General features: G+C 39.6%; 1 protein-coding gene across 5 annotated transcripts in view; it reads right to left on the bottom strand.

Moving 5' to 3' along the window:
• MYLK (myosin light chain kinase) overlaps positions 1–23,944 on the bottom strand; it is a 202,467-nt gene that overhangs the window by 15,271 nt on the left and 163,252 nt on the right. For all 5 annotated transcript variants that reach the window (XM_027885106.1, XM_027885107.1, XM_027885108.1 and 2 more), the window contains 6 exons: positions 15,319–15,621; positions 11,654–11,689; positions 11,462–11,555; positions 10,270–10,473; positions 5,344–5,561; positions 123–246 (listed from right to left, as the gene is read on the bottom strand). In XM_027885106.1, coding sequence (XP_027740907.1) covers positions 123–246; positions 5,344–5,561; positions 10,270–10,473; positions 11,462–11,555; positions 11,654–11,689; positions 15,319–15,621 — 979 coding nt within the window. The remainder of the gene's footprint in view (positions 1–122; positions 247–5,343; positions 5,562–10,269; positions 10,474–11,461; positions 11,556–11,653; positions 11,690–15,318; positions 15,622–23,944) is intronic.

Genomic DNA, 23,944 nt, shown 5'->3' with positions numbered 1-23,944 from the left:
TTCTGGAGCTGCTCATCAGAGTAGAAGAGGCCTGAAAATTGGAGAAAACTTCAGAAACCGATGAAAATGTTGTATGTTCAGCAACTGACAGAATTTGTGTTAAGAACAGCAAAGGTACTCACAAAATGTAGCAGATAACTCCTATACTCCACATATCTGTTTCATATCCAATAGGTTCATAGTTTATAACTTCTGGAGCCACAAACTCAGGTGTCCCAAAGAGAACTTTCAGAGAACCTGCATTTTCTGTGAAGAATAAGAGAAAACCATTAAGTGCTGCATGCAGAGTTTTAAAACCAGTTATTCTCCAGTAACAGGAAAAGCAGTTTTGCCCTTATATTTGTCATTTTTTAAAAGATACTTATCAGAACCACTGAACTGCTCTTTTCTTAGCTGATACAGGTATAGAAATAAAGAATTATTTATTCAGCATCCTCAAGCATATAGCACTGTACAATCATATAAGAAGGTTCCTATTGCAAGACCAAGTCTAAGAAAGAGAAGTGTCACTGTTTAATTCACATTTGAATGTCCTGAAGTACAAAAGCCTCCATCCCTTTAGCAGTTTCACAAGAGGATTGTGGGACTCCAGTGTTAGAAAGAAATTACTGTGTTCACAAATTATCCAAGATTTATCAAAGCTAAAAGACCTGTATGTTGTGCTAAAAAGAACCAGTAGTAATAAAATTATAATAAGAAGAAATAACTATTTCAATCCAACACATTTTTTTCTAGGAAAAATTTTTTTTTCAGGAATGAAAATCAGTGGCGGGTTGCATGTCTCTGAAATTTGAGGTGGCATGGCCAGCAGTGAAACAAGAAAAGAAACAGATGATGAGCATCTGTCAGATCACTGCCTCTCAGTAAAGCTGGACTTGGACATGCTCTCAAAACTAGGCCTGCCTACAACCACACCTGTGGAACTCCAAAGTGGTGAAGGGGAAGCACAAGTCAGCAACCTTTAGTCATCAGCTGCTCCAGACTTTTACTCAGCTGGCCTGTAGCACAGGTGTTCCACATCTGTCTCTGCCTAAACACAACGTGGATGCTTTAAAAATGATCTACAATGAAGCTCCTGCTACCAGTATGAGCTGAAAGAATGAGGTCATGAGACATTGAACTTGCCTGTCATTTTTCTTGTGCTGACCCACCAGTATTGCTCCACTGGGAAATACAGTGGTGAAGGTAGAAGAACAACCTGTTCACGACATAGTTTATTCTGCCAGTGTGCAACTGAGTGATATGTCTGATTTCTGGTCATAGTGTGAAATACAATGTAAATCATTAAGTTAGAAATTGTTAGGCAAACTCAATGGGCTCATTTTCATCAGTGCTCCTTCTAAATAGGATGGGAAGAGGAAAAGAACAAGCAAGATGAAGAAGGAAGAAAACGAAGGAATTGATTAGCGACTGGGGGATAAAACCCACATCCCAATAAAAGAACTGCATTATAAAAGAATTAAAATGTCAGAAAATAAATTGTTTCTGACATGAAACAGGCTTGGATTTAGGTCAAGAAACTCTTGTCCAGTCTGCACATGCGCCTGAGCAATCAGTATCTGCCTTCAGTGAGATTCATTGCTTTATGTTTATCTTTTGTGCAAGAGTAGCATCCAGATTAGGCACAGTAGAATGTCCTTGTGGGGGACCATTGCTCTTCCAAAGAGATTACCATCTAAACATAATAGATATGGATGGGAAGGAAAACAGATGTAACAGAGTCCAATCCTGCTCCTGTTAAGGTTACCAAGAGTACAGACATTTGCAGCTCTATAATCAAGAGAAAAGCTTAAAAAAAAGCCCCAAACAACAGCAAATCAAAAGTTTTGTGAAGACTACAATAGAAGTGAATTGTCCACAACACTGACTCTTAATAGAATATTTTTATTTACCAGAACTTACTTTACCAGGTTTTGTGACAGAGACGCTGATGCCAGCACTGACTCCACTCCCACACTCCCCTCCATTCAAAGCTCTAAAGGCATTTCATGAAATGTAATCAAACACCTCAGGTAGTAGTATTTTGAGGTATGCAAATGCCCAATTCACCAAATGAAATCTGAAGGATATGTAGGGTTAATAATGTGCCTAAAGTTTGAACACCATCCTTGAGGCAACTTTTAAGCACTACTGCAGCAATTCGCTCACAGTCGTGCCCGTTTCCCATTTTAAATTCTGTGAAACCCTTTTTGCTCTGCTTAGGTATGGTTATAGTAAATTAATTGCAGAAGCCTTGTTGTCACTATTTTCCTTGTTTTCAGAGACCCCTCCGTGCAGGGAGTATCTGTGCCCAGAGACAGACAGACAGAAGAATGCCTGGGAGCAGCTGCAGGAAATCACCCAGATCCTCCCATGCAAGTTCACCAACACCAAGACCCTCCTGCCAGATCTCTGACTAGCCTTTAAAAAGCACATTCCAAAACTATCCCACAACATCTCTACAGTCACATAACCAGAGTTTTCATAACCCAGAAAGTAAGATCCTTTTTCTAGTATTCAATCTAAAGTGACTTAGCCCAAAAGAAGGGCAATGTCTTCTTCACAGTGGCCATGAGCACAGAGAGATCACTTTTCCTTTTCCAAGTGCAAATGGAAAGCCTAAGATCCCATTTTTTCCATTTGCCTTCTTTTTAAAGTCAACACCTACATTTTTTTCCAGCTGTCTTTATGAAAAGTTATCGAAATTTATCACAATGAACCTGTTTTCCAAAAGCCTAATCATGGTCTTCCAAATCTCAGGCTCAGATTTTCACATCCAAGTTTGAAGGCTCTTCTGTGCACTGTGTAAACTACCATGAGCCACTGTGTATGCAAAAGGCTGGTGTATGAAATGCACTGTCCATACATCAGAGAAATGTGGGGGTTTTTTTTGAAAACATGGCATTTGAGTGCAAGCATAAAGTGCGAAACAACTGATACAGCATTTTCTGTGTATAAAAGAAAAAAAGAAAGGAAAAGAATAAGATATCTTCTATGCAATAATATTTCAAATCTTTACCCAGTTGTTTACAAGCTTAGTACACAAGTAAGATCTGTGTTTGGAGATCCCTTAGTTCAGATAGAAAGCTGACAAGCTAACTGGAAACTGTTGCTGACACTGTGTATAATCAACTGATTTTAAAAAAAAAATCTTTACAGTACTCAAAAATCACTCTCTTTTCTCCTCAAGAAGTTTATCTTAAACAATTTTCTACATGTGTTCCTCAGCACACCAAAAAAGGTCAGGAAAATATCCCACTGCAGCTTTGGTATTTCCTGACAGTGCAAGAGAACTAATTAGCTGCAGAAGATGACTGCAGAAGGAACTGATCTTAATATCTTTAAAACTGATCAGAACAATGAATATTTAGAGGCAGTAGTTTGCACTGGTTACAAAAAGTTAAAAATGAATCTCAGAAGCTGAAGTGCAGAGTCAGCCATCGCTGCCTTCAGCAATCCCTTTGTTGAGCAGTTTCTGCTCAGAGTCAGGTCTGTAGTACGAGGGCTCCAATCCCACATCTATCAATGCCAAAGTGACTTTGACAACCAATTTCAAAATCACAAAGTTTGAAGGAGCACAAGTGCCCTCAGTGCACCACACAAGACAGTTGACAAGAAGCAGGCATTAGTGAAAAGTGTTTTTAGCAATTTTTGTGAGTGAATGAAACAGCAAAAGTTGTTTTATACTTTTGGAAATCCTCTCAACCAAACTGTTAGAATTGTCTTCCCAAGTAACAGAGTGCTTTTGCTTTATGGGCATGAAATGGAAGGGCACTTTCTCTTCCTAGGGAAATGCCACACACAGGGGAGTTATCCAGAACAGCAGCTGATGAATAGCAAATACCTATAATGGAACTTGCCAAGAATTAGCAACATATTAAGCCATACAGTACTGTAAAATTAAAATCAGCATCAGTGCCCAAAGCTCTCATCCTTCTATATCACAAAAAAGTTATCTGGACTTTAGAGATTTGCTACAAATGGTACAACTGCAGCAGTTCACAAGTTGGTGTCAGCTGGTCAATGCCCTGTGATGCCACAAGATTACCAGAAAAATGGCAAAGCTGATGGATATGAACAGGCTACTGAAAATAGGATCTTCTGTTTGCTAAATGTCAGTTTAACTGTGGCCTGAAGTTAAAAAGGTAGTTGAAGAAGTTTCTATAAAAAGGCCATTCTGTGTTTACATTATATCTCTTGTTGATGAAATCCACTCAGTACAGCAGTAAATGTATAGTTTTCAGGCTGACAGCTGGAACATCGTGGGCTGAAATCTTTCACACACCTCTGATAACCAAAACATCAGCACTGGAACTTAGTTAACAGTTCATCTGTTTCCTCAACAAGAACAAAATCCAGTTTATGTTCCCAGAACACTATTGGCTCCATTCTGGTGAATGAACATAAATGGCAGTGATTTCTTTTTTTAAAAAAATAAAAGAAACATCTTATCTCTGTGTTAACAGTGTCCGTGTGACCAAGATTCATGTAATACACTTTTGGAACTGAACATCCTGTAAAATTCTGAAGAGTGGATTTGTTTCCCCATATTCATTTAACAAAGCATTTCTTGTTTGTTTCAGTAAAATTATATTCTTGGGAATGCAGTAGTCTGTTACTTACGTGGCAAAAGAACTAGGATGAGAAACATTTAGGCAGATAACAAAGACCAGGTGGTAGTAATTTCAAACTGTACAAGAACCCTTGAAGGTCTTTGGCTTTTAAGTTGCAGAGCATGTTGGAATCTTAGATCAAAATGAATGATAGAAAGCAGCTAAAAACAGTTTAGGAAGAGGAGGAACATGTCAAGTGATACTTCCCCCTTTGTATTATTTTAAAGTAGTACTATTGCACAACTCCATATTGAATTCCTCTGATGTTTACCATTACTATGACAATATCCTGCTGTTTAAGTTAAGAAATTATAAAACTAATGGGTAAATGCAAATCAACTATAATTATCCGGATCTGACAGACCTCTAGAAAATCACCTTGATTCCCGTGATTACAAAAAGTTCAAGGTTTTGTAGTATTCATGAAGTATTTAGTTAGAGAGTTAGTGATTTATAGTTTCCTAGAGCAAATGTAAGTATTTGTTAACATTACCACTACTGTGTATTTTACCTGTAATCTACAGGGATACCCTATCTGTAGGGACAGACAGGTAGATTGTATACACTGCACTGCACACTCCTCTTGAATACCTTCTTTTTCCCTTTTTTTTTATTTTTTCCTAAACCCAGAACTATTTACAAGAAACATTATTTGCTCTTTATATATGAAAGAATATATTAGGTAGCATGAATTACTGTTTGTCCTGCCCCTTTCCCCCTGTAATATTGAAATAGGAAGAGAAGTCATTACCTAATCTTCTGGCAAGTCCAAAGTCAATGAGTTTGATACTTGTACCGGTCTTGTTGACACACATAATATTTTCTGGCTTCAAATCCAAGTGGACAATACCCTGCTTATGAATGTACTGAACTCCTTCTGAAATCTGCTTCATGTATTTAATGCACTCTCTCTCTGTCAGCTCAAAGTCTTCATCAATGATGCGTTCAAAGAGCTCTCCTCCAGAAACCCTAGGAGAGACAATAAAAAGAGGACTTCGGTAACATTTTCATTAGGGGAGTAATCGAACTATTTCTTTTACAGAAATACAGAGTTCAAGCTTGCAGTGGTCACTTCAGGGTGCAATCTGTGTTTTGTAATGGCACTTTCCCTAGGCACAAGGATAACATGGGAAGAATCTCTTGTGTGTGTTATAGATCAACAGATGTATTCCACTCTAAACCTCTGTCCCAGGTGAGGGCTGTGAGACACCCGTACTATTATCCCAGGCAGTGGGGATTTACATCCTGCCTTTAGGATCCAGTCACCTGCAGCTGACAGTAAAGTGTGTGCCCTGTGACGGTCACCCTGCTGACATGTGTTCCTAACACCACTCCAGACTCCAAGCACACATTTCTCGCTGCTTCCTTCCCTCCCATGATCCACCACTACATACAGGTGCAGACATCACAATTCAGAAATAAAGAAAACTAAAGTAACACAGAATTGGTCCCAGGAAAAGAGGACAAAACTTCTGGCAGATAAACAAAAATTTGGGGAGAAGAAAGATTGAGAGTGACAAAGACAGGCTGAAGAAGGAAGAATTCTGATGATAGGGTTAATTGGAATGCAAAGCTCGAAGGGTTAATTACTGACCCAAGTGAGCTCAGAGGGAGTTTCCTCCTTAGCTGTGACAGGACAAGGATATAACCCACAACACTTTCAGTGCTGGTATTTTTAGCTGCGTCCTCATCACACTCCTTGTAGGACAATTCCATTTTTACGTTTATTAAAGCATAAGAGAGAGTATTCATGTGTATTCTTATTAAAGACGTGAAATAATTAGTCTTGCCAGGGTAGAATCTCCTGGATTGAACTGTTAGTGGAACTAAAGTGGGACATTTTTAATCTAGATTTAATAAAGCATAATTTAAGTTGTGGTTTGTTAGTTTTGGTGGGGGTTTTTTTTGTGTTTGGTCTTTGTTTTGTTTTGTGTTGTTTTAAATTCTGAGTAATCACTCAACTAGTTTATCTGCTTGCATCCAAAGATGGAAAATACTTTTTTTTCTTATGCTAAAGGGGAATGACCCATAGAGAAAGGAGCAAACAGCGATGAGCAGTTTTACTTTTAGAAATCTGTTCTAAATTAAATACACCATAGTCTTTATATGGTTTAATATTTTGCAGCATTCATGCTTATTGCCAAATGTAATTGCACATTTCAGTTACAGAAAGAAAACACAAAACTGAAAACTGGCCTTGCAATGCTTGCAGGATGCCAGATATATTATATTATATCCCTCATGTACCCAACTGAAATTGTGACATCTGGAGTTCTGGATGCATTTGTTGCTTTGGCTATAAGATTTCAGAAAATATGTAATTAGAAATGCTACTGCAGTTTTCTATTTACATGAAAATAGTAAGAATAGTGTATGTTTGACAAATTGAGAGGTTGTGTTGTGTTAGAGCACATTTGTAACACAAAGCAATAATATGGCCAGAGCTGTTGAATAAACATTCAGGAGATCTAGTATTTTGTTGCTTCAGTGAGACATTAACCAGAATGGAGGTGTTTGTGAAAACAACTGCAGGCAAAATGTCTGTATCTGGAGCACTGTGCAATTCCAAATGATAATCATCCTAAATCTAAAATGTACCACTTGTACTGTCTGTTTAACACGGATAATGATGACTTATTTTTACTATAAATGCACCATAATTTTCAGATCCTTAAAGGAAAAACTTTTCAGAAATTGTACCATTGTCTGGAGCACCCCTTTTTAGCATACTTTTAGCATGGTAATGCATCTGCATGCTGGTTTTACCATGGGAGCTCTAGACACCCTGGCAGCAATGGTAGATTAAACTGCTATGCATTTCATAGAATGAATAATGTTGCATTTATATCCCGAGCCAAATCCAGTTTAATTTTTGCCGGGTTAGGAAGCTGAATCAAACCAGTGTGGACCAGGTTCTACCCATACACAGAAGGAGAAGTTGGATTTGTTCAAATAGCTTCAACTAGTTCAGAATCCTCTTTTCAGTCTTCTCTAGATGAGGCCATAGAGGGAAATATTCATGTCTACAGAATCACAGAATACCCATTGTAAAATTGTTTTCTTATAAACTTTAGGTCGTTGAGGAACAGTGAGAAGATTCTGTTGCCCAGGCAAACACTGAGCTGTATTTTAATAAATCTTCCTTCAAAAAAAAGAGAAAACCTTCATGACTTGTGCTGACTTAAGTCACATCAAATGAATGGAGTTTAGTGCTGAGATTTTGCTCCAATAATCTTAATTTGCAATACAATAATCTTCTTCTGACCTGTTTCAAAATTAACTGACTATCTGAAGTATACAAAAACTTTAAGGCATTTATCTCCCAGTGTTGAAGGACATTTACAACATGATACTATTTATCAGATTTATTTTTCCACTGAGATGCTTCTTCTGGAACCAGTACATTCCTATATTTGAAAAGGAAATGCCTGAGACTTCCCCCTGACTTCCAGCAAATGGTAGATGGAAAGGCTTTCAGGTAAGAACATCTCATTATAGTGCTTGATTTAAAATTCAAGATAAAAAAAAATCTGATTTTATTTTAAATATGAAATCAAACCATATAAAATAGTGTAATGAAAAATTAATTAAAAGGATGGAGGGTGAAGTCTAAAAGGTCCTAAGAAAGATACGGGGATAAAATTAAAATGAAAAATTTATTATAAATACCAGGAAGAACATTCCAAAGGTGCTTCTTAGCAATAGCTCCAATTGGAGTAGAGGGGGAGCTGCTAAATTCCTGTCCCTGTTAAAATCTGGTTTAAAATGAGACTAACAGCAGGTAAGCTGGATTTATTTGAAATCCATGCATTACCACAATCCTGCTGCAGGGCTGGGACGCACTGCTGCTGCCTGCTGCTTGACACTGTGGAACTTTCAGTGGGGTGACTCAAAAACCAGAAAAGGTGGCCACCCCCAAACTAAAATCACATCTAATTAGACTGGTTAACAAAGCTACTTTAAATTTGATTGCACTTTTCCGTATTTCTGAAAAGTAAAACCCGTTTGCTGTCAGGGGGGAACTAATGGAGTGTAAAGCCATATGCTATTCCAGACTCTTTATACATCTCCTTGTTTTCCATTAGGTCTGCCAGCTCCCAGTTCCAAGCTAAGTAGGGTTCCCTTCCCTTACCATCATCAGCTTGCTCAACTGCTCAATCTAAAAATAAAAACACTTTCTTGCACATAAGTTCCAGGGTTGTAAAATCCAATTTTTGAAATATGCCAGTGCAGTAGTAGTTTGCACATAATCTAAGCAAGTGCCAAGCAAGCAAAATGGACATATAGTCTCCTTTGCCTCAATCAATTTCTGTCTTACTCAGAACTTGCAGCCAGCAAAAAAGCTGCTCCTCCGTCTTGCATCAGACAGCACATGAAGTAGGTGTGGCAGCAGAACAATAACTGATGTAACTTTTTGGGAAAAACATCAGCACAGATCAGGATTTAATTTTCCTTCCAGCTGCTGCTGCCACAAGTATGGGATTCAAACGAAGAAGGTGCATTATGGATGATGCAAACATTGGTCTTGTTGGTCATTATTGTTTGTGACGCCTGACCATTACTTTCCATCTCAAGCTGTGCAGGTTCTTTTCTTATAATGAATTTTGTTGCACGAACATGTTCTGAACCGTCTTTTCTTTTTTTTTTTTAGTAGTATGACATGAGGAGCCCATGGTGAACAATTCCTGGGAGGTAAAAATAAGTGTTGCTGTCTTAGTCATCAAGAACAAGACAGTGGGATAGCCTGTCTTCAAATTCAGCATTACTTAATTATCTAGTCTTGGATGAAGGGACTTTCAAGTAAAGGAGAGATTTCCTTCTGCAGCTGCTGCACCTGGGCCATCATAGAGAATCTGTGTATTGATCTTAGGGGCAGATCAATTCATGTTTAATTAGTTTTTAGGGAAAGCAGTCAGCATAATCTTTCTGCATCTACTGATCCAGATTTAGAACATTCACTGTGTTTACCTATGGAGATTTTTTTATACAGAACTCCCTTGTTGTAATAAAATGTTTTGCAATCAAAGTATTTATGTGTTGCAGGAAAACCCCACTGGGCTAATCCTTTGAGGTCTCTTAAAAATATAAAAATGGGATATTATGAAAACTGAAGTGTTCCTAATATCTCTTGAGCACTATAAATTTGTCATGATCAATTTTTTATGGAAATTCAACTATTTTATTAGAATGTGGCTTAGATTTTTGCATTCTGAACCACATCTTTCTCTCTTACTGTCTGTTGTGCACCAACATTCAGTTCTCTGCAAGCAACATCTGTTGTATTCTTCAATACATGTTTAGAACTGCCTAAAGGAAAAAAGGAATTCTCCTCCTTAAACATATTTTTAGTTCTAAAGGAAAGTCTCTGCTCTCCCGAGCTGGCAATAAAAGAGTGAGCTGCAAACACCCACCACATGTACTTTAAAAAACAAGCAAACAAGACAATAAAAACTGTAAGACATCTTCACAGATTTTTTAAAGATCCAACACAGATTCACTTACACAGTTTAAACAAGTTGGATAAATACTTGGGAAAACTTGCAAGATGAGAAAGCCATCCAGGCCCTGCAGATCCTGAAGTTTTTGGCAGTTCCACGTTTGGATAAGTTGCTACTTTTGTATACACAATTATTTTCAACATTTTTAGCTTTGCCAGTGTGATCTGCTTTATACTTACATTTCCAAGACCATAACGATGTTGGCTTTTTCTTCAAAGGCATCTACACATTGGACAAGTTTTGGATGATGTAGACAGTTCATGATGCTGATTTCATCCCTTATGTTCTCTTTTTCCTTAGCAGAGTAGGCTTTGAAAAATTTTCCTGCCCAAACTTTTCCAGTCTTCTTTTCAACAAGCCTAAAGACTTGTCCAAATTTTCCCCTGAAAATATATAACTATTTCCATAAAATGTTTTTGCAATGCATGGGCCACCACGAATAGCAACATAGCAACATTTTACTAAATATTACAGCACAACCAGTCCATTATGAAAAAAAAGTGTCTAAATATCAGGTATTTTTCTATAATGATTTTGTGCAGAGTAATCTGCAAGAACTTCTGAATGAATACCACATTTAGAGATCCCCTGCCATCCCAGTGAGCAAGTTTTATATGAGTGTTCAAAAACTGGACTCCTACCAGGCTTTAGTCATGTGACTGAAGTCTTTCTGCCCAGTTTTCTGTAGGTTGTACACCTCTGAAGGGGCAGCAGATGAGACATGTCAGGTGTAGGATACAGGTGAAATCAGAATCTGAATGCTCAGCACTGTTACTGCACGCTGCTGTATATGCACAATTCTACCTCTACATTACACTTATCGAGATTTATTAATGGCAGCACACAGGATCCCCTGGCCTTCAGCACAAATCACTGGAAGATTATCATGGCATGCAGTTCACAGAGCCACGAGTTGGAGCCCTGAGAAACACAGCCAGGCTAATCACTGACCTTCTCTTAGCAATACTATTAATGCTCTTTGGGATTATGACCCCTGTCAACAGAGATTCTAGCCTGTGGGCAGGATAATCTTATTACTGCTAATGGTTATAATGGAAATACAAGTACACAATGTGTACCTTTTTTTTTCAGATAGCTTTTAGAACACTGAAAAACAAATGAATCCTCCAGCTTTGTTCATTTGTGGGGTCTGTTTTCCTTGCCACAAATACATGTAAGTGCCTGTTTAAAATGATCAGTTAATAAGAGTAAAGGATCTTTATGGAGTGGAAGCAAACAATACATTAAAATCTGTTTAGCAGGAGCCCAACTGGAATGCTGAAAGTGCAAGACAGCGTCAAAGAATGAATGCATGTGATCTTTATAACTGACTGGTAGCCTTGAGAACTCTGTGCCTTCGAGAGTACTTACGATCCCAGCCTCTCTTCAATGTTGTAGACATCTGACACCTTTTGTTCAGTGTTGATTGTAACAGTCCGATATTCCACCTCTGTTTCTTTCCCCTCTGCAAACAGGTATCAAGGACCATGATTAAAACCTCCAGAAAACGTGAACGAAAAGCAGAGATTTGCATTTGCCCTGTTTAAAACATGCACTTCTTACCGTCATCAGATAGCTCCGCTTCATCCTCTTTAGGTTCTGTGATGAAAATAAAAAGACATGAATAACATTTTATATAGGATATGGTAGTTACATTAGGCAGTCAAATTGTTCACAGTGACATGGACAACTGATAGATCCTACGGCAAAGTAGCAAAAAGCAGTCAGACAGCTTGTGCTTTAACTTTATAGTTAAAATCTCTTCACCGCTTCTATATGAAGATTGACTAAACAACCACAGTGTAGTCACCATTTCTGAATACATCAAGTTCATGTTTGCAGTACTTGTCTATTACACCTGCCTAGTAGAAACATCAGCATAGTGCATCAGTTCAAAGTCACCTAAGAAATACCTCTAGGAATGCCTGAGGGGAATAGAAAATAAATTAAAAATATTAAAATCAATAGCACTTCTGGTTCAATGACAAATCTTTTTCTAGTTTTGATATGCCTTTTTTTGGATTGCAAAGCCAAATTTTAAACGAATTTGTACATGAAAAGATTTCTTTCAAAGCAACCAGACAAATTTTTCAAACTCAAGATATCAACAAAATTTGGACAGCACGTGTTTCCCTGAGAATGGCTGAATTTTGTAATCATTGAGCTTCAAATGGAGCCTTAGTTCTGCAGCCATATTCAAAGACAGGCGAGATGTTGGCAAGCCCAGTGACCTAAGTCAGAGTAAAACCTGGCCTAAGCGTCCTGATTTTCATTTTTAATTTTCATACGCATGAACTGCCAGTAGCACTGTTTTGTGTATCATTCCCGATGTTGCCTGCAGGTATAAAGGGAAAAGGGGAATGGCTGGGATGTTGTTCTATATTACTTAGGTGGCTTGGGCTTGCTCCTAAGACCTGTGGCCATGACCAGTAATTTGAGAAACTGCAAAGGCAGTTGCACAGTGCCCTGTTCAATTCTCCCTGTAGCTGCTGAAGCTGCACTTTGCCATCGGGGAGTGAAAGGCTAACCAAGGGATTTATTCCCCCTGTGTCAACAGATTTATGTTATGAAACATTAATTCAGTACTCTGGGTGCTGTTAGGTGCTTGAGAGTACAGAGTTGTACAGCAGATGAGAAGAAAACAACAGAAATAAAGGGTGTGGGGGTGAGCAGAGAGCTGCTCTGGTGCCTCACCCTTTTACATCCACCACATAATGCAGCATCTGTGTGCTGGTAGCAAAGCCAATCAAGCAGATCTAGTCTGTTGCTAAAGCCTTTCTCTCTTTTTTCTGGAGTTTGACCCGTGTTTGTTCCAGCACAGACAAGCTGGTTTGCAGAGATCTACCAGAGGAGCAGAGAGGGAAGCGAGCCTGCCCCACCCGGGGTAGCTGTCCTCAGATCTTCCTCAGCTACAAACCACCCTTGCATAGAGCACAGCGCGTTTTCCTCCCCTTTTAAGGGCTGCATAAGGGAGCTGCTCCCAGCCACGCTGCCAGTAGTTAATGTTTGCCAAATACTGATTAGGCAAGAAGTCAGTTCCCTGTTCTGCAGCGACACGGTATTGAAGCCTGAACTAGAAACATTTTGGTCCCCCAGTGGAAGCCTAAATTATATAAGTGGAACATATGTGAGCTTGGTAAGTGCTGAGTAGCTGTGCTAAAACCTTTCTCAGAAGTGAGTCAACTACCAAATTTTCCTCAAACATGGCAATGTGCACTTTAATGTGTTGTGACTTACAGCCGTATCTTAGTAGCTGTTTTCTTTAAGTGCACAGTGAAAATTTAGGCATGCCTTTCTTCAGTGTGATTATATGGAGATTGCTAATATGCTCTGGTCACCTCAGTATGAAAATCAGTAATCAGACTTCCTGGCAGCCACGGAAAATCCCTGGTTACTCAGCTAAGTGTTTACATAGATAGCAGCCTAAAGTCCTGACTTTGGCAGGTGCTGAACACATGCATTTTCCACTGCCTTTAATTAAAGCACCAGCTATATTCACACACTTGAAAAATCTCTCTTTAGATGACTTGCTCTTTTTCCACACTAGCTGCAGTATCAAGAACTGAAATCAAGAAGCCTTGGGATTGAGAGCACAAAGACAACGCCCCCTCCTGCAAACAGAACACATTTTCTTTTCACTCAAAACATCTCTTTTGTTGCTTTTTTTCTGTATGTATCACAACGATTCATACACTTTCTAACACTTTTTAACTAAATCTATGTAAGAAAACTCTCAGTCTTAAAAATAAAAAGAGCTTCTTTGCTTTGGCCCAGTATAAGTAGTGCTTGCTCCAGGAAAAACAAATGTAGAGAAGAGCCAGGTCCCCAACTCTAGAAGGTGCTTGTCCAGCAACTAAAGGAAGAGGGCATTCAAACACAGGGAATTTTATTATGAAGAGCCTATACTATCTATTCAATTTTATTGCTACTCTTCATGTTATTTTTCCTCCCTTTGAAGAGAAGGTGCATTTTCATTTAGAGTGGGTTTTAAATCTTGCAAATTGCAGGAAGTAAATTCTCAGAATGCATCCAATTTGTCTCATAAGGAGAAATAGGATTTACTTTTGTTTAGAAATGTCTTTTGAGAGTCTCACACAGTTGTGTGATGCTGCATCAATTTGCTATCATTTTGTCTTGCTTTGGCAGTGAAAGATAACTTGACAAGGGCGCTGTAGAACACTTAAATCTCCAAAGCCCTACATACATAAGTAAGGAGGGAGAGACACAACATACAGTCCACTCCTCAAAGGCAGGAAAAATGGCAAAATACATTATCCCCGGTCTGGGATTTTTGGTAGATGACTATCGAAGTTGTCTACAGTAGGTGGATGTGGGTGTGCACAAAAATACACAGTGAGTCTCTGGTTTTGAAAATAATGCTGATATTTGTGTGTTTCAGATTTTAGTACCAGTTTCTAAATAATTTCTACAATGATCCAACTCTTCCTATTAGTCCTTTGAGAAAATCTTAAGCAAAAATTAAGAAGGATACTGAAAAATATTTTTCAAAATACATACAACTGTAGTCAAAAACCCTAAAAATATTTTTAGCATCCATAAAGCTGCAAAACCAACATGCTAACTCAGATAGCCATGAATTCACAAAATGGGTGTACTAGGGGCAACAGGACTGAGGTGCTCTATCATGCTGGGATTGAAAGCATGGGAACTACAACTAGGTATGAGATGCCAGTTCAGTTTCTGCTTCATATTCTGTGCTTGGCTAGCAGCAAGCACACTTACTTTTTCCGAAAGCTAATTTGGGATACTGTTTATGGCTTGTTTTTCCATGGCATGTCCAGTATAAACTATAATGAATCCATCAGTGCAGTTCAGGTGATCCACCAAACATCATTTTCCAATTGGGCATGGACTGAATGTGTAACGTGTGTGAAAAGTTTTGTCTCCCATTACCTGTGCACTGCACTGCACAAATCTGTCAGCCAGCACTCGCACGGCAAGCCAGAAGGAGAATTATTGGTTGCTTTCACAAGGCAGGGATTTGGGATTCCTGAAGCCAAGTTTCCACACTGCAGGCACGCAACTCTGATGTGCTCAGACACCCACATGAAGCCTGTGAAGGGCCTTTAGCACAGGCAGAGCCAGCACGAGCATTGACCGCACAGCGGTGCGTGCCAAGGAGTGTGTGCAGCTGCCTGGCCTCACTAAGGAACTGCTCAGATACTGTTTTATTGAATTTAGATATTTTTTTTCTGTTAAGAACTAACCTTCTTGTTTCTCTCCAACCTTTACCAGCTCAGATTCTTGGCTGGGCTCGCTGATGCCGTACACGTTGGCAGCCCGCACTCGGAATTTGTACTCCCGGTCGGCCTGCAGGTCCTGCACATTGAAAGAGGTGCTGCGGCAGGTGGTGAGGTCTGTCCATTTGTTGTCCACTGAGTTCCAGATCTCCACGGTGTAGGACTGCACTGCACTTCCACCATCATAGGAGGAGCCGTACCAAGAGAGAGTGAGGGAGGAACTCCGTATGTCTGACGCACAAGGTGTTCCAGCGGGTGGGTCTGGCTTATCTGCAGAAACACATGCAAAGCACCTTGGATGAAATTGTGAGGATGAGAGACAGAACTTCCATTAGGCTATTACTGGCCCTAGATAACAGCCCTTTTCTTTCCATCCCATTGCTCTGCTTCAGAGGTTTGTACTGGAGGAAGGAGGAACAGCTGGACTGCAGACAGATACACATGAATCACTCAAAACGGATGCCAATCCCACATTGGCTTCAACACGGGTTGTTCAGTTCCGTGGGCATCTGGCTAAGCCATGCTGAACCTAATGCCCTTACAGGCATCAGTGCAGAAAGTGGGAACTAAAATCAGTCACAGCTATGCCTGCAATCTCCCACAACAGTGCAAACCACTCCTTAGTGATCTTCCTTAGAGGAATATCCCTGTAACAATCCCATCAGTGTGATGCTCTTTTTTCAGTTCCCTTCATCTGCTTTCACACTGTAGGGCCACTGATAACATTTTGTAGCCTCATAACATGTAACTCATCCACGTATACCTGGGTAGCAGACATACTAAACTCAGTTTGTTGGCACAAAACCAAGACCTCGAAGGGTGACAACTTTGTCTGAAAACAATTTAGTGAACAACTTCACCTACCTGCAGTTTTTTGAAAACCTACTGCACTTTTTGGTAAGAAGGAATTCAATTTAGAGTACATCATTTAAATATTGAGATTTTTTTAATCTCATATGTGTTTTGGAAATTGTTGAGGAAGTGGAATATAAAAGTTCTGGTTTCCCTCAGTTAGAGGCTTGCTCCTTCATCCTTATTTGCATTACAAGATCCAATACCAGCAGAACGTGGAGTGCAGATGAGCAGCCAACTATGCAAACACCCAATGAAATACAAAAAGCTTGCAGTTATAAAACGTTTTCAAAGTTAAGTTTAATGATTAGTTATCAAAATTAATGTTCTTCTAAGACAGAAAAATTATGACTTTTAAAAAAAAATTACTGATTTAGAAAATAATTGTGGGAGTTAAGCTCTTCAAAAGACTTTAAAGGGAACAAATATCTTCCTTGGAAATAATCCTCTCAGAAATAATCTAGCAAAAACTACAGAATAATGATGATGTTGATCTGGATGAACTAGTAGCCAAAGGTTGAATGAGAAATCAAAGGATGGGATAAAGGAGAGAAAATGAAAAGAGAAAGCCAGAAAGTGTGAAATCCTACAAACAGTGGTTACACTGGACGTGAACTGATAAAAATCTTGTTCCATTTTGCTTGTTAAAACTGCTAATGGACATTATCACTTTCTCCTTAGGAGAGGCAGAGCTGACAAAGCAGCCAAAAATACAGCCACTTTCTCAGCAATAAAAACATCCAAATGTTGGAGAAAACTGTTGTGGACTTTGATCAAAGCCTTACTGACGCAGACTATCAGTTCTCCCTCCATACCCAAATTATTATTCCTAGGAAAATCACTGAACAGACAGAAATAGCCACAGTTTCTCACAAACATGCCTTTAGTTCTTGGACAGGGAAATCTCTCCTCTGACTGCTGTGGTTTTACTCATAGAGAGGGAAAGTGGGATAGTCTAATCTGACAATTAAATATCAGTTCACTGTTTGGAAGAATGCAAGTTTCATTGCCCACTGATTTCCCTTTAGTAAAAGTTTTTTTTATTCCTTTTAGTTCAGTTGCGATGAAAAATACATCTCTGTCCAAAACTGAAACACATTAGAAGATACATAAATAGAACTTGTTAAGCGTGAGGGAAAAGACTGTGAGGGAGGAAGGGAGATGGACACGAAGTTTGCCACTGCATTCAGTAGAAGGTGGAAGAAAAAGGGACTTTCAGAATCTGGGTTATCTTTATTCATTTTGGCAACATGTAAAACACCATTCCACTAGGAGTCGTCATTATACAGTACATGTCTTACTAAACACATGTCAGAGACCTGATATCCTTAACCTCTGGAATGGCTTATTGCCCTGCTTAGTTGTCCACATTTTACTCACCTCATTTTCTGGCAGAATAAAAGGGACTAGTAAGCATGATTTTATGGAGTAGATATAATGAACTGAGTGACAGAGAGGTTATATGGTTTGTCTATCATGAGAAAGAGAGATTGTAGCAAAGATGAGAACTGAATCTTCATCTCCTGGAGCTTGAACAGCAGCACCTCTTTTCCCCACACCAGTCCTGCCCCAGCCTTCTTGGAGCTTATCATCTCAAGATGCAGATAGAACTTGAATAAGTATTATCTTAAATCCAAACAGAACAGAGCAGTTCTGAGAGCAACAGGAAAATACTTGGAAGAAAAAGCTAAGCCAGTAGTTCATCACCTTACAGAGGCATCTGTTCAGGATTGTCAGTGGAGTGGTTCTCTGACACCGTCTGTGCACACAGCTCAATCTGGATGGTATGTGTTTGCTTAAAAATAAACGGTCAGGTTGCTCTAATGCTCTGCACTGAATTTTATATCAAAGGATGAAAGTGTGCCCATGTTTTGGTATTTGCAGAGCATGGTAGCCTGCTTCCTGTGCAGGACATGAAAATACATTGCTGACTTTCAACACACTTCTGTTTTCAGATGAAACTCTGGGCATGATTTATCAGTTGCCCAGGCCACAGCTACCTTAGTGACCTCTCTTTCCGTGACTCACCTAGATAACTGCCATCCCTTTGGCCAGCACAGTTTACAGAAGCAAGGCTTAGGTATGTGAGCATTGGAGAGAAAACACTCATGGCCAAGGGGACATCAGTGGCAAAGGAAATGCTACATGGCTTTAGACTAGTATCTGCTAGCCTTGGGAATATTTCTACTTTCCTAATAAATTTTTTCCAGTAGGCAAAGATGAAAACCTGCAACCCTGGCTGGGCTCTATGGAGCCAGAAAGATGCATATTTTTGTTTGAAGTCTACCATGTGCAGATCTGTTCAGTGCAGAAATACTGGGTGGTAGCTGCTATGGGAGATCATAAACAGGAATGAAAACCTAATCTTTGCTCTTTTTTAATATGACAGATGTATATGTACCATTTTACCATGCTTAAGAGTTATTTGTTATCAGACTGGATGGTATTCTACAGCTCTGCTCATTCAGAGAATCTGCAGATGGTCTCTCCATGTGTCTGTTTTGTTTCTCACAGTTTACTCTATGGGGATTTTGAAGGTTACCCTGTATTCATCGGTCTGTATTGAAAGCTAGAATATTTTGCCAAACTGGAATTCTCTTCTGGAATATGAAACCTCTATCAGCACAATTAATTGCTTCCAATAAAGTTACCCTGTGGTTTGAGGAGGGATGTGGAAGACAAGCACAGTTCCCTAGTTTGTCCTTCTGTTTTAGTGTTTGCTACACCATTAATGTCCCTGATTATCTCCAGAGTTTCACTGCATGTCATGTACAGTCTTTGACACGGAGACATATTTCATACTTTGACTTATGTTACGAGGGCTTTACATTGGCTTTATTGGACCACAATTTTGTTCTTCCTGTTCTGAATCAAACCATAGCTACGAAACAACATGTGAGCTAGAAGGCAGGGAGAGTATCAAAAAACGCACTGCTCCTCGTGAACATTTCTATAGGAGAAGGAATGAATTTAAAATATCCAACTCTAACTTCAGTTTCACTGTTGTATGCAAAAAAAGAAAACCACCATAAGAGGTCTTAACTATGTGAAACTAGGGGTACTCCAGTCCTGGCTAACTTACAGCACACACATCACACCTCAATTAAGACAAAGCTGTGTTATGATATTCTAGATTGCCATGGTCAAACTGGCTGTATCCACACATTCCTGTTGAACTTGGTCAGAATCCTACAACCTCCAATGCCTTTGCAGCAGACAGTTCTTACACCTGTTCTACTGGGATGCCTGATCCCCTCATTTGCCCAACAGTATGGCTGCAGGGGATAACAAGGAGGTTGGACAGTTAAACGCTAAGGGGGACTCAAGCACAAAGCTCCCCACATAATCTCTTTAGGAATATCAGTAGGGCTGCCCCAAGCTGGCTTCCAAAGCCTTGTGGCAGGTGAAGGAGATGGGTAAGCAGCTAACTTGGCCTCAAGCCTCACTCAGGGGCTGTTCTGCACAGCAGCACAGAGACTGCATTAAATCAGTGGCAGAGGAGACAGCAGTAGCAACTCCTGTGTGCAATAAGCTGTGCAGAGAGGAGGGAGAGGGGAGTGGAGGTGACATGAAGGAGGTGCTTTCTTCAGTTTGTCCTCCAGCAAACTAGGCACACTAATAAAAACCCCTACTTCTCAACAAAGGGAGGCATAAATTACCACTACCCCAGAGCAAGGAGGTCAGATTCCAGTTTACTCTTTGTGGCATGTGTTCCTTGGGGCAGATGATAAGGTCATGAGCTGGCCTCACATGCAATGTATAAGTCATTTTGAAGACCATACCAGGACTGAACCACACACTTGTTATTTACTCTCAAATTGAATTCAGCTGCACTCCTTCCTCGGACAAGTTCTCGGAAATACTTTGGTAAACAGGTTTTGATATACAGCCTGGAGTAACCTTCAATTAATTTGTATTTGTGCACTCTGAGAAGCATAAAACATAAGCATGCTCAGCCTTTAAATCATTGCTATTTATCAGACAAATTTGACTTGATGTCCTTGCCTTTTTTTTCAGTGGTGTATAACCCAAAATTCCTTCTGATAAGGAAAGGGATTTTCTCTCTTTCTGCAGAGGAGGCGAACCCACAGCTCATCCAGGACACCCACATAACACGAAACTGTACAATCTAGAGCTCACTGCCTTCTCCACATGGCTGTGTACAGAGCCCTCGGAACACAAGAACCATTCCAAGAGACCAAAAAAGGCAGCAATCTCCTTATCTGTGTGCAGGGAAATGGAAATTGTTCTGCTACTTGATGTGAGGGTCAGGCTGAGCCAAAGATAGGGCTTGCTGTGCATTAAGAGCTTGGAGGGCCCTGGCTCTTAAGCAGCGATGTTGTTCCAGCAGAAAGCCTCTGAAAACTGAGAACAGTACAATCACAGCCTCTGAAAAGTTGTTTTGTTTTGTTTTGTTTTGTTTTTTTCTTTTATGAACAGAGACAGCACTGAAGCAGTGTCTCTGAAGTAGTTTTCTTTATCTGTTCTCAAAATTGGTTTGTTTTCTTTCTAAATTCAGTTATCATATTACTGTATAATACTATTATTAGCTATTGTGATATTTGTCTGCCAGATAAAGAACAGACAGAAAGAAACAATTTAATTCCATTCCCCAAGCTGTTTAGCCAGAGAAGGTATTTAATATGCTGCAAAAGCCAGTTGAACACTGTCCATGCCGACAGCACTGGCAAAGCTTCATTTGAAATCCATCAGCAGGAGAAAAGCGAAACCATAAAAGGTCATAACTGAACTCGGCATTATCGCTGACAGGGCTCAGGGTCATGGCAGACCTCGCTGCTTTCCTTGGAAAACTATGCCCTGCAGCTCTTTTTCCAAGGGAGAGGAGTGCTACAAGTAGATATATTATTACCCCTTAACACCCTGTAACAAGCATTAACACCCTTCTGCGTGTCAGTGTTCCATAGGTTTAGGATAAAATTAAACTAGAAAATGCCTGTGCTCTTCTGCAAAACAACACAAGAGAAACTGGAATGAACAGAAATTCTCTCCTAATGAAACATCCTCCCTGGCAGAGCAGAGGACACAATGGTCAAAGTTCATTAGCTCAGAGTTTGAAATTCACACCTCCCCTGTAATACACACTGCAGACTGCTCTCCCCACATTGCCCCTCCTGACGACTCTGACATAAAACTAAGTTATTTAAAGACTGCCCTTTTGAGACCTGTGGATAAAGTAGCTCACAAATACTGGTGGCCCAGAGCATCACTTTGTGCTGTTGGGGTGACTGAGGCATAAAAGAGTAAAATGACCTCGCCCAAGGACACACAGGAGAGTGGAGCTGGGAACGAAACCAGAGCTCACCACTCCCACGCAAATGCCCTCAGCACAAGAACATCTCCTTCTGCCACAGGCCTAATGGAACAAACAAATATATAATGCATTCTCAGGAGCCTTTTTCTAAACCATCTGCTCCTGTGCTTGAATCAACAAGCTGTTCGGATTACTCATGTGCTACACATTAGGTATCTGGTCTGATAACTGATTGAATTAGAGCTCCCATACCTGTCCACTGAAAGGCAGAATAAATTTTAGGAGTTTCCCCAGTAGGACTACCAGCGGATTAGTCTCCACTGGAGTTTAGGTCCTAGCAACCCTATGTTAATGTGCAGGAGTTGTGATGAATAATTTTTTAGTAACTAAGATATTCCTAGCATTTAACAGCAGGTAAAATACAGGAATTTTGTTGTGAGAAATAATAATGATATTTCCTTTTCTTTGTTAGAAAAAGAAGGTGAAGGTAAGTATCAGGAAAAAGTAGCTATGCAGGGAGTTCTACTGAAATTTCTCCTAACACAAATGACACCGAAACCAGATGGCCATTCAAGGAATAAACCTGGATTAGTTTACCAGCACTGATGCATGGGACAACATAAGCTGGTTTTCCTCTTCACATTGTTATCTTGCTGTGAAAATTTAATTTTGATACTGCTGCAGAGTTTTGCCCCCAAGCATTAGTGGGGAGGCTGACAGTGGAGGGTATTACACTGTTGAACTACGACAACAGCAACATAAGACATCTCTTCCTTAAGCCCAGTCTAGTTACCCTTTAACCGTAAAACCAGTGACAAAAATCCTCCAGCAATCCAGAGGAATTTAAAAGGTTGAAGGTTAGGGACCGAGTCCACCCACATATTCTTACAAAATTCATTGCATTCTTGACCCGACTGTAAACAGGGAATCACGTGGATACTGCAAGATATAAACTGATGCTTCTCAAAAGAAGAAGCTTCAGAAGGATTCATGTTAGCACTTCTGAACTGCAGTATTCTCTACCAAGTGTCTATTGGTTGTTCCACTTCACTATCTGCTTCACAGATGTCTGCACTTACTTGTCTAGAGAGGGAACACAGTTTCTGACCACTGCTGGCTCAACTCAGGCTGAGCGTCGAGCACTGAGCCAGATTTCTCAGGCACCCACACAAAATCCTTGTAGGGCCACTGTGAGCTGTTGGTTGTGCTGCCACATTTCCTTGTAACAGAGTTTCAAGATCAAATGCTAATATAGCTTGCATATATGTGACTTGTTGGACCAGAACCAAGCCCTTCATAGATGCAATTAAGACCCCTACAATTATATTCAATGACTATTGGAGTTAGTGATGATCACACTTTGTTCTCAGCTAAACTTGTCTTTTCTCATTTCTGCTTGGAAAGACTTTGCTCATAAAGATTCTGCTAAAGACATGCAAGTAACAGGTTCCTCACAGAGAGTAACTTCTCCATCCCAAGTTAAATAAGGAATGGAGCAGAGGAGCAGGCATTAGTGAATTCATGTTATACTGCTTGCATGCCCGTGTGCATCATGCCTGTATATATATGTGTCCTTGAGTACTTGCTTTATCACCTTCCAACAGTGCATAAGGATGGAAAACACAGTATGTGCACTAATACTTAGAATGATAAAAACACCATAACTATTAACTTTAGTTCTCTCAGGGTCTAATGACATTGCTCTCATTTTTTTTTTTGCATGTATCTACCATATAGCTTACTAATCACATACTTTCATATGTATATACATATATAATATGTATGTGTGTATATATATATACATATATATGTAAATACACACACACACTTGCACACACACAGTACCACACCAGGAACAATACAAATCTAAGGGATTTAGACAAACAAGGTTGATCAAAATCAGCTTCCAGGTAGGTAGTACATGTGTTTCTACTTCTATATCTAAGAAAGAAAAAGACATTGCTAATATACAAAGTATTCACCAAACACTGATCATCAGAAAGCCCTTGTATATTAGTGACTCTTTGTTATAGTATCCAGCTTTAACCAGTATAAAAACCAAGTTCCTTTTTCATAAGCAGTTACAGATTGGGGTCTATCACATAGCTAAAATGTCCAGAGCCATGAATTTAATAAATAGGTCCATATACATCCAATAAAAACTATGAAAGGAATGAATATTCCTTGCTGTCACTGGAGAGTGAGGGCTCTTCCTTGTCTAACGCATTCCTATCTTACACTAAGCTCATCAATGGCTCATTCAATAGCTTTGGCAATGCAAGTCCACTTCAATCTGACACAGTGTCTGCTGTAAATCATTAGCTCTGTCTCACATCAGACCATTTTGGTTTTGGAACAGAAACGCGATGCAAAATCTCCCTTGAGAGATCACTCAGCAAGGAAATTGCTTATTTAAGAGAGTTAATCATAACAATAGAGAAGAGCTCAACATGCACATTTTGGGACTAG

Source organism: Empidonax traillii, unplaced genomic scaffold, assembly GCF_003031625.1.
Source record: "Empidonax traillii isolate 1590-97213 ecotype Southwest subspecies unplaced genomic scaffold, ASM303162v1 scaffold161:size1573837, whole genome shotgun sequence".
Taxonomy (NCBI): Eukaryota; Metazoa; Chordata; class Aves; order Passeriformes; family Tyrannidae; genus Empidonax; species Empidonax traillii.
The sequence above is the reverse complement of the archived record's forward strand: the minus strand, read 5'-3'. Positions and strand labels throughout refer to the sequence as shown.